The sequence below is a fragment of the Rhincodon typus genome, chromosome 5, assembly GCF_021869965.1.
Source record: "Rhincodon typus isolate 14 chromosome 5, sRhiTyp1.1, whole genome shotgun sequence".
Classification (NCBI taxonomy): domain Eukaryota; kingdom Metazoa; phylum Chordata; class Chondrichthyes; order Orectolobiformes; family Rhincodontidae; genus Rhincodon; species Rhincodon typus.
This window is the reverse complement of record NC_063336.1, coordinates 99972123-99985186: the sequence shown is the minus strand read 5'-3', so window position 1 is coordinate 99985186 and position 13064 is coordinate 99972123. Positions and strand designations below refer to the sequence as shown.

The 13064-nt window shown below is 39.9% G+C and overlaps 1 protein-coding gene across 2 annotated transcripts in view; it reads right to left on the bottom strand.

Annotated features, from left to right (window-relative positions):
- Positions 1-6246: 6246 nt before the first annotated feature.
- The window catches only part of colec11 (collectin sub-family member 11), a 28305-nt gene continuing 21487 nt past the window's right edge, over positions 6247-13064 (bottom strand). Inside the window, exons 5-7 of one of the 2 annotated variants that reach the window (XM_020516818.2) lie at positions 11560-11613; positions 11365-11460; positions 6247-8836 (exon numbers count right to left, since the gene is read on the bottom strand). In XM_020516818.2, the coding sequence (XP_020372407.1) occupies positions 8427-8836; positions 11365-11460; positions 11560-11613 (560 nt within the window). In that variant the 3' untranslated portion in view covers positions 6247-8426. The remainder of the gene's footprint in view (positions 8837-11364; positions 11461-11559; positions 11614-13064) is intronic. The other variant, XM_020516819.2, reaches the window with a different exon arrangement.

Below are 13064 nucleotides of genomic sequence, written 5' to 3'. Positions count from 1 at the left end.
AATATATCCAGTGCTCAGTGTGGAAATACACTCTGTGTGAAATATACCCAGTGCTCAGTGTGGAAATACACTCTGTTTGAAATGTACCCAGAGTTCAGTGTGGAAATACACACTGTGTGAAATATTCCCAGTGCTCACTATGGAAAATACACTCTGTTTCAAATACTCCCAGAGCTCAGTATAGGAAATACACATTGAGGACAAAAGGGTAACTAGGGAGAGAACAGGGGCCCTTAAAGATCAGCATGGCCACCTATGTGTGGAATCACAGGAGATAGGGGAGATACTAAATGAGTCTTTTGCATTATTATTTACTGTGGAAAAGGATATGGAAGATAGAGAAGATGGGGAAATAAATAGCAACATCTTGAAAAACGCCCATATTGCAAAGGAGGAGGTGCTGGCCATCTTAAAACCCGTAAAGGTGGATAAATCCCTGGGAGCTGATCAGGTGTACACGAGAACTCTATGGGAAGGAAGGGAAGTGATTGCTGGGCCCTTTGCCGAGATATTTGTATATTAATAGCTACAGGTGAGGTGCCAGAAGACTGGAGGTTGGCTAATGTGGTGCCACTATTTAAGAAAGGTGGTAAGGGAAAGACAGGGAACTATAGATTGGTCAGCTTGACATTGATGTTGGGCAAGTTGTTGGAGGGAATCCTGAGGGACAGAATTTACATGTATTTGGAAAGGCAAGGACTGATTAGGGTTTGTCAACATGGCTTTGCGCATGGGAAATCATGTATCATGAAATTGATTGAGTTTTTTAAAGAAGTAACAAAGAGGATTGATGAGGGCAGAGCGGTGGATGTGATCTGTATGTACTTCAGTAAGGCTTTCGACAAGGTTCCTCATGGTAGATTGGTTAGCAATGTTAGATCACATGGCATACAGAGAGAACAAGCTATTTGGATACAGAACTGGCTCAAAGGTAGAAGACAGAGGGTGGTGGTGGAAGGTTGCTTTTCAGACTGTGACCAGCGGTGTGGATTGATGAGGACAGAGCAGTGGACATGATGTATATGTACATCTGTAAGGTGTTTGATAAGATTCCATGTGCTAGTCTGGTTAATGAGGTTAGATCACATGGAATACAGGGAGAACTACCCATCTGGATATGGAACTGGCTTGAAGGTAGAAGACAGAGGGTGGTGATGGAGAGTTGCTTTTCAGACTGGAGGCCTGTGGCCAGCGGTGTGGTACAAGGATCGGTGCTGGGTCCACTGCTTTTTGTCATTTATACAAATGATTTGGATGTGAACATAGGAGGTATGGTCAGTAAGTTTGCAGATGACACCAAAGTTGGAGGTGTAGTGGACATTGAAGAAGGTTATGTCAGAGTACAATGGGATCTTGATCAGATGGCCCAATGGGCTGAGGAGTGGCAGATGGAGTTTAATTTAGATAAATGTGAGGTGCTGCATTTTGGAAAGGCAAATCAGAGCAGGACTTATACACTTAATGGTAAGGTCCTGGGGAGTGTTGCTGAACAAAGACACCTTGGAGTACAGATTCATGGTTCCTTGAAAATGGAGTCACGGGTAGATAGGATAGTGAAGAAGGCGTTTGGTATGTTTGCCTTTATTGGTCAGTGCATTGAGTATAGGAGTTAGGAGGTCATGTTGCGGTTGTACAGGACATTGGTTAGACCACTTTTGAATACTGCATGCAGTCCTGGTCTCCCTGCTTTGGAAGGATGTTGTGATACTTGAAAGAGTTCTGAAAAGATTTACAAGGATGTTGCCAGCGTTGGAGGGTTTGAGCTAAAGGAAGAGGCTGAATAGGCTGTTTTCCTGGAGCATTGGAGGCTGAGGAGTGACCTTATAGAGGTTTATAAAATCATGAGGGGCATGGATAGGGTAAGTAGACAGGATCTTTTCCACGGGGTTAGGGAGTCCAAAACTAAAGGGCATAGGTTTAAGGTGAGAAGGGAAAGATTTAAAAGGGACCTAAGGGGCAACTTTTTCATGCAGAGGGTAGTGATAGCAGTGGAAGTTGATACAATTAAAACATTTCAAAGGCATCTGGGTGGGTATATGAATAGGAAGGGTCTAGAGGAATATGGCCAAATGCTGGCAAATTGGACTAGATTTATTTAGGATATCTGGTCGGCATGGACAAGTTGGACTGAAAGGTCTGTTTCTGTGCTGTACATCTCTATGACTCTATGACTCTGTAAGTATACCCAGTGTTCAGTTGTGCAGGAAATACTCCTGGTGTTCATTGTGGGAAATACATTCAGTGGTCAGTGTGGGAAAGTTGAGATGAGGTAGTAAAATGTAAAATAACATAAAGATCTGAACACATGTATAACAATCCTGGTATGGTACCAAAGAAAGTTGGGGAGAAGTATATGGGTCTGAAAGAGTTAATGCTCAATTGCGGGCCCTAAGCAGCGCCTACTGTGATGATGTCATGAGGACTCGGTCAGAGTAAAGTAGGAGCTGGAATCAGACATACAGAAGGTTAATGTGTTCCTACTAGTCTCTATAATAATCGTGCTAATCATATTCATGTAATCTGTAAATAGTTGCAGTGATGCAATAAACTTGATATTGTTGGCTCAACAAGACTGTTTGAGTAAGACCATAAAGCTAGCTGTATTTATCAACACCAGACCACTTCAGGCTTAAGGGAAGTCACACACACAAGTCAAAGGAAAAAAGAAGTACAGATTCTGGAAATATGAATTACAAACAGAAAAACATGGAAAACAGTCAGCAAACCTGTCAGCATCTGTAAAGAATGGAATCAGGTTGACAGTTAAGGTTGAAGACGTTTCATTAGAACCTTTCTTGCTCCATGTGTATGTGAAAAGTACTATTGTCCTCAGATATCATAGTAGTAATAAAATTGTGCAGAGTGTTGGGTTTATAACCGTTGAGGATGAAGAGAGATTTTTGGCACTGCCTTGCGATCGTGATTCTTGCCAGTAACTTTAGCAAAGGAAAGGTTTATGAGTTTCATGTGCGATTGAAGGAAAAGTAAGATCAACATTGTTGGTATATGAATAACCTAAGAATGGAGGTCACGAAATATAAGAGGTAATCGCTGTTAGGTGAATGTACAAATGTCATGAAAATAAAAGAATATAGGTGTAGGCCATTCAGCCCATCATAAGCCTACTTTGCTGTTCTAATTCATCATTCACCATTTACCTCAAAGCCATATTCCCAGCATTATCCCCATTTCCCTTGATGTCATTAGTGACTAGAAATCTATCAATCTCTGACTTAAACTAACTCATTGGCTGAGTTTCCATGGAACCCTGCAGTAGAAAGCAGTCGAGGCCAAAATAGTGAATAATTTCAAAAAGGAGTTCGATATAGTTTTTAGTTCTAATGTGATCAAAGGGAATGGGGAGAAAGCAGGAACATGGTACTGAGTTGGATGATCAGTCATGGTCATCTTGAATGGTGGAACAAGTAGGAAGGGCTGACTGGCCTATTCCTGTTCCTAATTTATATGTTTCTATGAAGAGAATTCGAAAGATTCACCATCCTTTGAGTGAAGAAGTTCCACCAGCTTGCCTTTTATTCTGAGATTGTGTTTCCTTGTTCTAGGGGAAACACCATTTCTGCATATACTCTGTCTATCTTTTTAAAAATTTTGTAAGCTTCAATGAGATCACCTTTGATTCTTCTAAATCACTGAGAATACAATACCAGTTTCCTCGTAGGATAGATCACCATCCCAGAAATCAGTCTGGGGAACCTCCACTACACTCCCTCTATTCTTTCTTAGCTACGGGGACCAGTACTGCACACAATACTGCAGGCACTACCTCATGAATCTTTTCCACAATTGAAGGAAAACTTCTTTGCTCCTATACGCAAATCCTTTTGCGATAGAGACAAATATACTGTTTGCCTTCTGAAATGTTTGCTGCACATACATTCATTTCAGTGACATAAGCGAGGACATTGCATGTCTGAAGGAACTCAAGAGACAAAGTGACATTTTATCAAGCATAAAATACTGGAGTATTGTACAGAATCAGAAAAGATACCCAGTAAAATAGGCTTTTCAGCCAAACACTTGATGCTGTGATTATGGTTCATTTAAAACAGAAGACAGTTTTAGCATGGAAGGGCAAAATGTGTTGGCACAGACCTGGAGGGTCAAAGGGCCTGTTGCTGTGTTGTATTATTCTTTGTTCTAAGCCCCTTTGTATCTTTTCTTGTCTTTCATTGGAACTATATATTCATTTTACCCTCATATGTTTGTCTAGCTTACCTTTAAATGTAGCTATAGTATTTGGGGTGGCACAGTGGCTCAGTGGCTCAGTGGTTAGCACTACTGTCTCACAGCACTAGATACTCAGGTTCAATTCCACCCTCAGGTAACTGTCTGTGTGGAGTTTGCACAGTCTCCCTGTGTCTGCATGGGTTTCCTCCAGGTGCTCCAGTTTCCTCCCACAGTCCAAAGATATGCAGGCTAGATGGATTGGCCAAGCTAAATTGCCTGCTGTGTCCAGGGATGTGTGGGTTAGATGTGGGAAATGCAGGGGAATGGTCTTCAGGAGGGGCAGTGTGGACTTGTTGGGCCAAATGGCCTGTTTCCACACTGCAGCAATTCTATATGATTCACACATTGTGCATGATACAGAGTTCCTCATTCTGACCCTTTTTTGGTGAAAAGGTTTCTTCTGAGTTGGATGTTATGGCGACTATCTTACAATGATGGCCTCTGGTTTTGCTCTTCCTCAAGAAGGAAATATTCTGTTTGTATCCATTGTGTGAAAGCCATTCATAAATTTACAGACCCTCAGTCTTTCTTTAAATTGTCAATACAATAAAAGCTAAACAATAATACAATCTGTAAAATCTACAGGAATAACATGGGTTCATTTCCAATTTGGAGTAAGGAAGCATGACAAAAGCTACAAAAACAGAAATTGCTGGAGAATCTCAGCAGGCCTCATAGCATCTATAGAGAGAAAGCAGAGTTTACATTTTGGGTTTAGTGACCCTTCTTCAGAACTGATTGTAGCTAGGAAGGTGTTGGTATATATGCGGAAAATGGGGTGGCAGAGGGGGGAGAGGGGTCAACAAGGAAATGATAGGTGAAGGTGGAGCCTAGAGAGAGAGAAAGAACAGCAGTTGGGCAGACAAAAGAATGGGTAATGGTCAGTCTGGGAGAATCAATAACTGTTAATGGGAACCATTAGTAGCTGATAATGTAATGTAAGACTTGGTGTGTGGTAAGGACATGGGAGGAGATGCTCAGGTTCTAAAATTATTGAACTCAATATTTAAGTCCTGAGGCTGTAGGGTCACCAAGCAGAAAATGAGATGCTGTTTTTCCAGTCTGCATTGAGCTTTGCTGGAGCACTGCAGCAAGCCCAAGACACAGATGTTGGCCAGGGAACATGGTGGTGTGTTGAAGTGGCAGGCAACCAGAAGCTCAAGGTTATTTTTGCAGGCAGGACACAGATGTTCTACAAAGCAGTTGTCCAATCTGCATTTCATCTCCCCAGCGTAGAGGAGACCACATTGTGAGTGACAAATTTAGTAGACTTCATTAAGTAAACTGCAGGTAAATCGCTGGTTCACCTGCAAAGTTTGTCTGGGGCCTTGGATATTGAGTAGGGAGGAAGTAAATAACCAGAAGTGACACCTACGATTGCATGGGAAGGTGCCATGGGAGTGTGGGGAGGTGTTGGGGGTGTGGGGAGCAGTGGACCAGGGTGTCCTGGAAGGAAAAGTTCTTGCAGAAGGCTGACAAGGAAGGGCAGAGGAATATGCATCACCGATCTTCTGCACTTCTGCCCTCACCCCTTCTGTATCCCTCTCCAAGATGCTGCCAGACCAGCTGAGTTTCTCCAGCAATTTCTATTTTTGTTTCAGATTTCCAGATTCTACAGTTCTTTGTTTTTCCTTAATGAAAAAGGTTATTTTAATTAATTGCAATATTCATTACATATTTTGTTCAAATATATTCTACTTTGCACTGTTCTGTCCAGTAGCACAAGGCTAAAGGACAATCTAGATATTCAGTCTTGGCTGGATAAGATCAATGATTTTATTATGCCATGTCATCATGTTTAGTGTTGCAAAGTGGTTAATTATAATGAAAACACAATATGCTATAATTATGAATTACTTTCATATTACTGTTTTTTTTAGACTAGATTACCCATTATTGTTAAGAGATAACACAAATAGTTAAGTTATTTTAGGGTGTATTATCTTCACCAAATCACATCAACTGAACATGGATATCAATATAAAAGTGACAACTGTGTCCTATCATGATACTAAACATTTTTAATATCAGTTGTACCAGAAATTGGCAAAATCAGTAGAATTGATCATAGTTGAAACCAAATTACACAATGCCAGCAGTAGATTGAGTACACAGCTGTACAGAGATGCTGGGTTCGTCAACGTCTTTTACAGTGTTACCAGAAACTACATCAAAAGGATAATGGATTTATAAAGTGAGCCTATGTTAATGAAACTTGGAAATCAGTAACATATTTTGTTTACACAGAATCACAGAAATTAATGTTGAACTTGTGGTAACCAAATACATCACACAGTTCAGAAGGTACAATAAGATATTGTATAATAACAAATTCAAACTGGACGAGGTCCTAGAAATGATTACACTTTTCATTTCCATTTGGGTGGCTGCCCTGGATACTTCTGTCTATATGTGCATTGAAAGAATAGAGATGCTGAAATCATAGGTTTCCTGCCAAGCTCAGGGTTACTACAATTCTGCTCTTGCATTATCCTTCCCAATCATTGCTATAACCTTAACCAGAGAAATATTAGACTCTGTTTGAAGCTGTCTTGTGGAGCCGCCATTAAAACATCTGCAACCTCTTCTATGTACTAGGCCTAGGAAATGAGCCCACTAGAACTGTCACAGACCCTAAGCAAACTAGTGTCTACGTCACTCACCAATTGATGGAAGCATTAGTACACATACCAGAGAATTCAGATATCAATCTTGAGGAGTTAAAATTGCTGAGTCACAATGCACAGATGGGGTAAAGTAAAAGTAGCCACTAGATAAGGGTGCTATACACTGGGAATACATATTGAAACTAATTGGAGATTGCTAGATATTGAGGAAACTTAAACCAATATCTTTGTCCCTCACTACAATCTCTGTTCACTTGCTACTGACTCCATCTTTCTCCTTGGCAGCTGTCTGTTTACAACCATTGTTTAATATTTGACTCTGACTTGAGCTTCCAACCACATGCTTCTTAATCACTAGGACCACCTATTTCCAACTCAATAATATTTTCAAGTTCAGCCTATTTCAGATCATCTACTGCTAAACCATCATTCAGATGCCTTAGTTACCTCTAAACATGACTATTACAGTATAGTTCTGACTAACATTCCCACATTCTACCCTCTTTAAATTTGAATTCATTCAAAATTCTGCTGGCCCTGTTCCAGACCAAGCCCTGTTCAGCCACGAACTCTGCACTTCCACCTGTTTAAAATTGCTCTGATTGTATAGTTCTCATCATTGTCCTTTTCAAATTCTTTCATAATCTAACCTTTTGCTTTCTCTGTAATCTCCTCCAGCTTCACAACCTTCTAAGATATCTGTTCTCTTCTAGTTCAAACCTCTCGAGCTTCCCTGATTATACTGCTGCAGCAGTACAATCCCAATGGGTGGAAGTTTCCTGACAACAGATAGTGAACCAAAGTCCTCAGTCATTGTCACAGAGCTGTTTCTGGGCCAGCAAATATAATGCTGGGCACAATGACAGATACAGGCAATTCACCTTTCGTGTTTCCTGGTGTCTCTGAAATTCTATTGCATAAAATTCTGTGATAGGAACACATTAAAATACGTAGAAAATAAGGATAGCAATTTCTAACCACTCATATCTTGCACAGAAAGGCAAGAAAAGGAATCACAATAGAGCTCACTTTAATGTTCATTTTGAGCAGGTTATGAATTGTTTAGCCTAAAACAGCAAGAAATAGCTTGTCATTTACAGCTTTGAAACATAAATTGAAAGATCCAACCAAGAGCAAATGAGGAAGGAGAAAGTTAAGTAACAAATGAGAGGGGTTGGACTGGTAATTTTGTTTGTGACAGTGTAAAATAGGTAATATCAGATTAATAACCCATTGTACAAATCTCAGAAATTTTCATTCTCATTGACTTCATCGATCTTCTCCTTTTAAACTGTCATCCAATGTCAAATTACCTCTAGTCTTGTTCATTGAAATTATAAAGCACAAGAAAATGGTTCTGCTAAAACTCAATATATTATCCTACTTGTATCATACGTCTAAGAACGCGAGTGAAAATGAGACTTATAAAACAAAAATTCTGGTGGTTTTAATCATTCCCCCATTGAGGTATCATAGCTTTTAAAACTAATACTGATTTCTCCATCGTGGATGTGGAATAATATAATGCTACAACATCAGGACCTGGCTGAATTAAGGAGCATCTTTATCAAATTCACAGACAAAATACATTGTAATATGACAGGTGACATCATTCCAGCCCCCAGAAGATACCATCTCTGCACAGTCTTCTTCATCGTAGGCATTGTTCGGCTCTCCAGTACGCCACTTGTTGAAGGTCTGCAGGGGTGACCCATCTGTAAAGACAAACTGGCCTTCCTCCTCCAGATCATTAACACCAATGAATACCCTGCTGAGACCTGCTTCGCTGATGTAAGAAGCAATGAGGCTATTGGTTGCTTCATCTTTTGGCATTATAAGTAGTCCTCCTCGATCACGACAATACTCATGGGCATCTGTGTATCTCTTCTCCTCCTTCACCAGTAGGTAAATCTTATTCTCTACCTCTCGTACTCCAGCAACAGCTGCAGGGGAGGGCAGTGCTGAAAAGTGAGCACTTTGATTTCTGTTATATTTAATAAGATATAAGCAGCTTTACAAAGATACATATGTCCCCCATGCAAACTATGATTTAAGCTGGTAAGCCTGCTATGTCTTTAAGGAAGGGAACAATCAAAATGAGTATATTTAATGAGTTTAAGCATGTTCTTACATAGGAAACATAAAACTCCATACCGCAGAGTTTGTTTTTTTATTATTTTTTTCATGGCATGTGGGCATTGCTGGCAAATTTGTTGTCCGTTCTTAATTTTCCTTGAGAAGATAACAGAGAACCTGCTTTCTTGATGCACCACAATCTATCTGGTGAAGGTACTCCCACAATGCTGTTGGCACTTATTTTTAGCAATCTGTTACAATTCAATGGCTTGCTCGGCTATTTCAGAGGGAAGTTAAGTCTAAATCACATTTCTGAGAATCTGGAGTCACATATTGACCAGACCACATAAAGACAGCACATTTAACTCCTTAAAGGACATTAGTGAACCAGATGAGTTCTTGCCACGATTGATGATATCTCATACGGCGCCATTACTGAGGCTAGCGTCCAATACCAGAATTTTAACAATTAATTCAATTTAGTAATTAACTAAATTTCCACTTGCTATGTTTCCAGCCCATTAACCTCGGCCTCTGGATCCATTGACATTACCACTACAATACCATCATTCACTATAACCTGATTGTGACATCTATATCTTCCTAAGTTTAGTTTATCTGGTCCAACTTACACCGTTTGAGCCTGTTTATTGGTGAAATTGTAACTAGAGGGCAAGAAATTTGAGATCGTCACCAAAAGAGGAAAGGGAGAAACGAGGATTTTATTTTTAATTATGAACTGAGCATAATTAGGACATGGGAACCTTATGAAGTTACAGAACATATCAGGATTCTAATGTAAGTAACTCACCTCTAGACACCTGAAAGCCAATCCACCATCTATAAGATACAAGTCTGGAGTCTGACAGAATACTCTGCACTTGCCTGGATGAGTACAACTCCAACAACACTCAAAATGCTTTACACTATCCAGGACAAAGTGGTCCATTTGAATGGCACCTCATCCACTTCCTTTAATTCAGTCTGTTTATGACCAACACAGAGCAGACCATCGCAAGATGCACTGCAGAAATTCACCAAGGCTCCTTCTACAGCAGACTTCAAAGCCATAACCTCTCCAACTTAGAAAGACAATGGCAGAACCTGCAAGTTTACCTCCAAGTTACACACTTTCCTGACTTGGAAGTAATTCTCCATTCCCTCAATGGGTCAAAATCCTGCAACTCCCATTCTAACAGAACTGTGGGTGTACCTATCCCACTCAGACAACAGTAGTTCAAGAAGATTGCTAACCATTCTCAAGAGCCAATAAGATGAGCAACAAATAATGGCGTTGCCAGTAACACCCACACCCAGTGAATGAATAAAAACAGTGGGAAGAAAGTGAATTAATATTTTCAGAATAATAAGACTAAATAAATGCCACTAAATAAATAATTCTTTCAAAGAGCAGGATAATTGCAATGAGCCAAGTAGTTGGTAAAACTCATATGGTAAAACTTTAAAACTTTATGATTTAAACCTGGAACCTCTGAACATCTCTATACTTAGTTTCATAACAAAGAGTTTTTGTCAGTTTGCACTGAAATCAGCAAAAGGTGAATAGATTTTATAAGCAAGTTTTATAAAGTTTAAATTGAGTTTCCTTAATTTTAATAATGTTTTCAAAAAAGATCAGACAGTAGCTGAGTCAGTCCACAAATTTGACAAAACCCCAGATCAAAATCGTGATTGCGCTTGTTCAAAGAGGTTCTTCAAATTAAGCTGTCTTTTGAGCGTAGACACTAGTGGTTTGTTTCAAAATTTTTTACATACTAAATGAAGGCTAATTTAGAAAGGAACTGATGAGTGCAAATGAGCCCTGCACCTTGTTGTCTCTAAATGATTCTTTATAGTTTTTAAGTAATTTTCAGCAATTTAAAATTGGTTTTCTTTGAGATGATGGACCTCACACTTATTGGAAGTGTTCATCTACAGCTATTTTAAAAAATCAGTTTACCACTGTTAAGTATATAATTTAATGTTTTAATGCAAGAGAAGAATAAATAATAACATTCTGTTACACTGCTCCATTTCCTCCATTCATGGAAGATTTTGCACTTGTAATCATGCAAATGAATTTGGTGAGAACTTGACCTGTAACTTCAGAAAAACAGGAATTTTAAGCACAATTTGCACTCAGATTGTCAATTGTACCCAGAACAGAAACCCTAATTTAACAACTGTATTTAACTCTATTTAACAACGTACAACATCTTATAGTGCACTATACATCAAAGGCAAATGGATTACAACCCTAAATGTACAATTGTTTGTACTTAGCAATTGGTTTAGTTTGAAAGGTTAATAACTGAATCATCTTCTGTAAAAGGCAAAGTAAACATCATCTGACAGTAAGGGGTAAAGCACTATAGGCAAAGAGGTTTACCTTGGTATAAGTGATAAAACTTACCATTTTTAATGAAATTGAGTTCATTTGTTAATTGTGTCACAAGAATGTCCATTTCTCCAATTACCTTTCTTAGTGGGCCACACTCACAAGGTAAGCCTGAAGAGAATATACACAGGCCATTAATCACACACATAATTAAAGAAACAGACTTGATACAAAGCAGGGGTACAGCAATAGAAGCTTTGGCCACTCTACCTGGATCTCCATTTTCCCCTTTTGGTCCTAGATCACCAGTGTCTCCTTTGTTTCCTGATAAATTAAGAAATAAGAATTTGAGTTCCTTCAGTTTCTGTTCTGAGCTAGAGCCTGTCATCCTTCTGTTTTAACTGAATTTCTGTTGTCAGAGCACACTCACACACATACACACTTAGCTTTGACATAGTTTTAATGTTTTATCCAGAAAACAATTCAATGGAGGATAATCTTGACTCAGCCTTACCTTTCTAGAGTGAAACATTGCAAGAATTCAGTTCCTAACACAACATACACCACGATTTCAATAAATATTTCTTTATCTCAATGCTCAAAATGTAAGGTAATGGCAGGTAAATTTGCCTCTGATAGCCCCAAAAGGGTTGGACTGGGTGCTATCCAAGGTTGAGGCTGGGATGCTTTTTGCAAAGAGGTTGCAGACATGAAAACCTTTTTGCTGAGCTTTCTGTCCCAGAGCTTTCATTTGTGGGGTCCAGGACTGAGGAAGGCAGGAAAGTTGAAAGAAGTTGGGGAGGCACTCCAAGAGGGGTGGGGTAGAGAAGGAAGTTTCAAATTGAATGGGGATGAAGAGAGGGAGCAGCAAGGTGACAGAGAAATGGGTGATGCAAGGGTGAAATGAGAAGGTTGTGAGAGGGGCAGAGAATAAATAAATGCTTCAAGAGGGGAGGTGTGGGAAGGTTGCAGGAGGGCTGGGGGTGAGACGGAGTCTCCACATCAGCGGAAGGGAGGGAGGCTGCAATGGGGGAGCGGAGAGAATGTTACTTGGAGAGAAAAAGGAGGTTGCAAAGGTACAAAAGTGCAGACAGCAAAGGGGAGATGGAAGCTGCAAAACACAGCAAACAGTTTTATTCCAGTCAACAAATGAACGAACAAACTAACTGTGAGCTAAAAATTTAAAATTACTGAAGTAATGAATTCCTTGCAAATGAATGTGAAATTCCTACCTTAAAGCCACAAACGTTACACAGGAACATAGAAAAAAGGAGCAGGAGTAGACCATTCAGCCCTTCAAGCCTGATCAGCTGTTCAATATGATCATGACTGATCATCCAACTCAGTACACTGTTCCCACTTTCCACCCATACTCTTTGACCCCATGAGCCTTAAGAACTATATCTGATTCCTTCTTGAAAATGGTCAATGTTTTAGCCTCAACTGCTTTATATGGCAGAGAATTCCACTGTCTCACCACTCTCTAGGTGAAGAATTTTCTCATCTCAGTTCTAAATGGCACTCCCCATATTCTTAAACTGTGACTTCTGGTTCTGAGATAGTAGGAACTGCAGATGCTGGAGAATCCGAGACAACAAGGTGCAGGGCTGGATGAACACAGCAGGCCAAGCAGCATCATAGGAGCAGAGAGGCTTGCAGGGCTGGATGAACACAGCAGGCCAAGCAGCATCATAGGAGCAGAGAGGCTCTAGGCACCTCTGGTTCTGGACTCCCTGTCAATGGGAACATCCTTCCTGCATTTACCTTGTACAGTC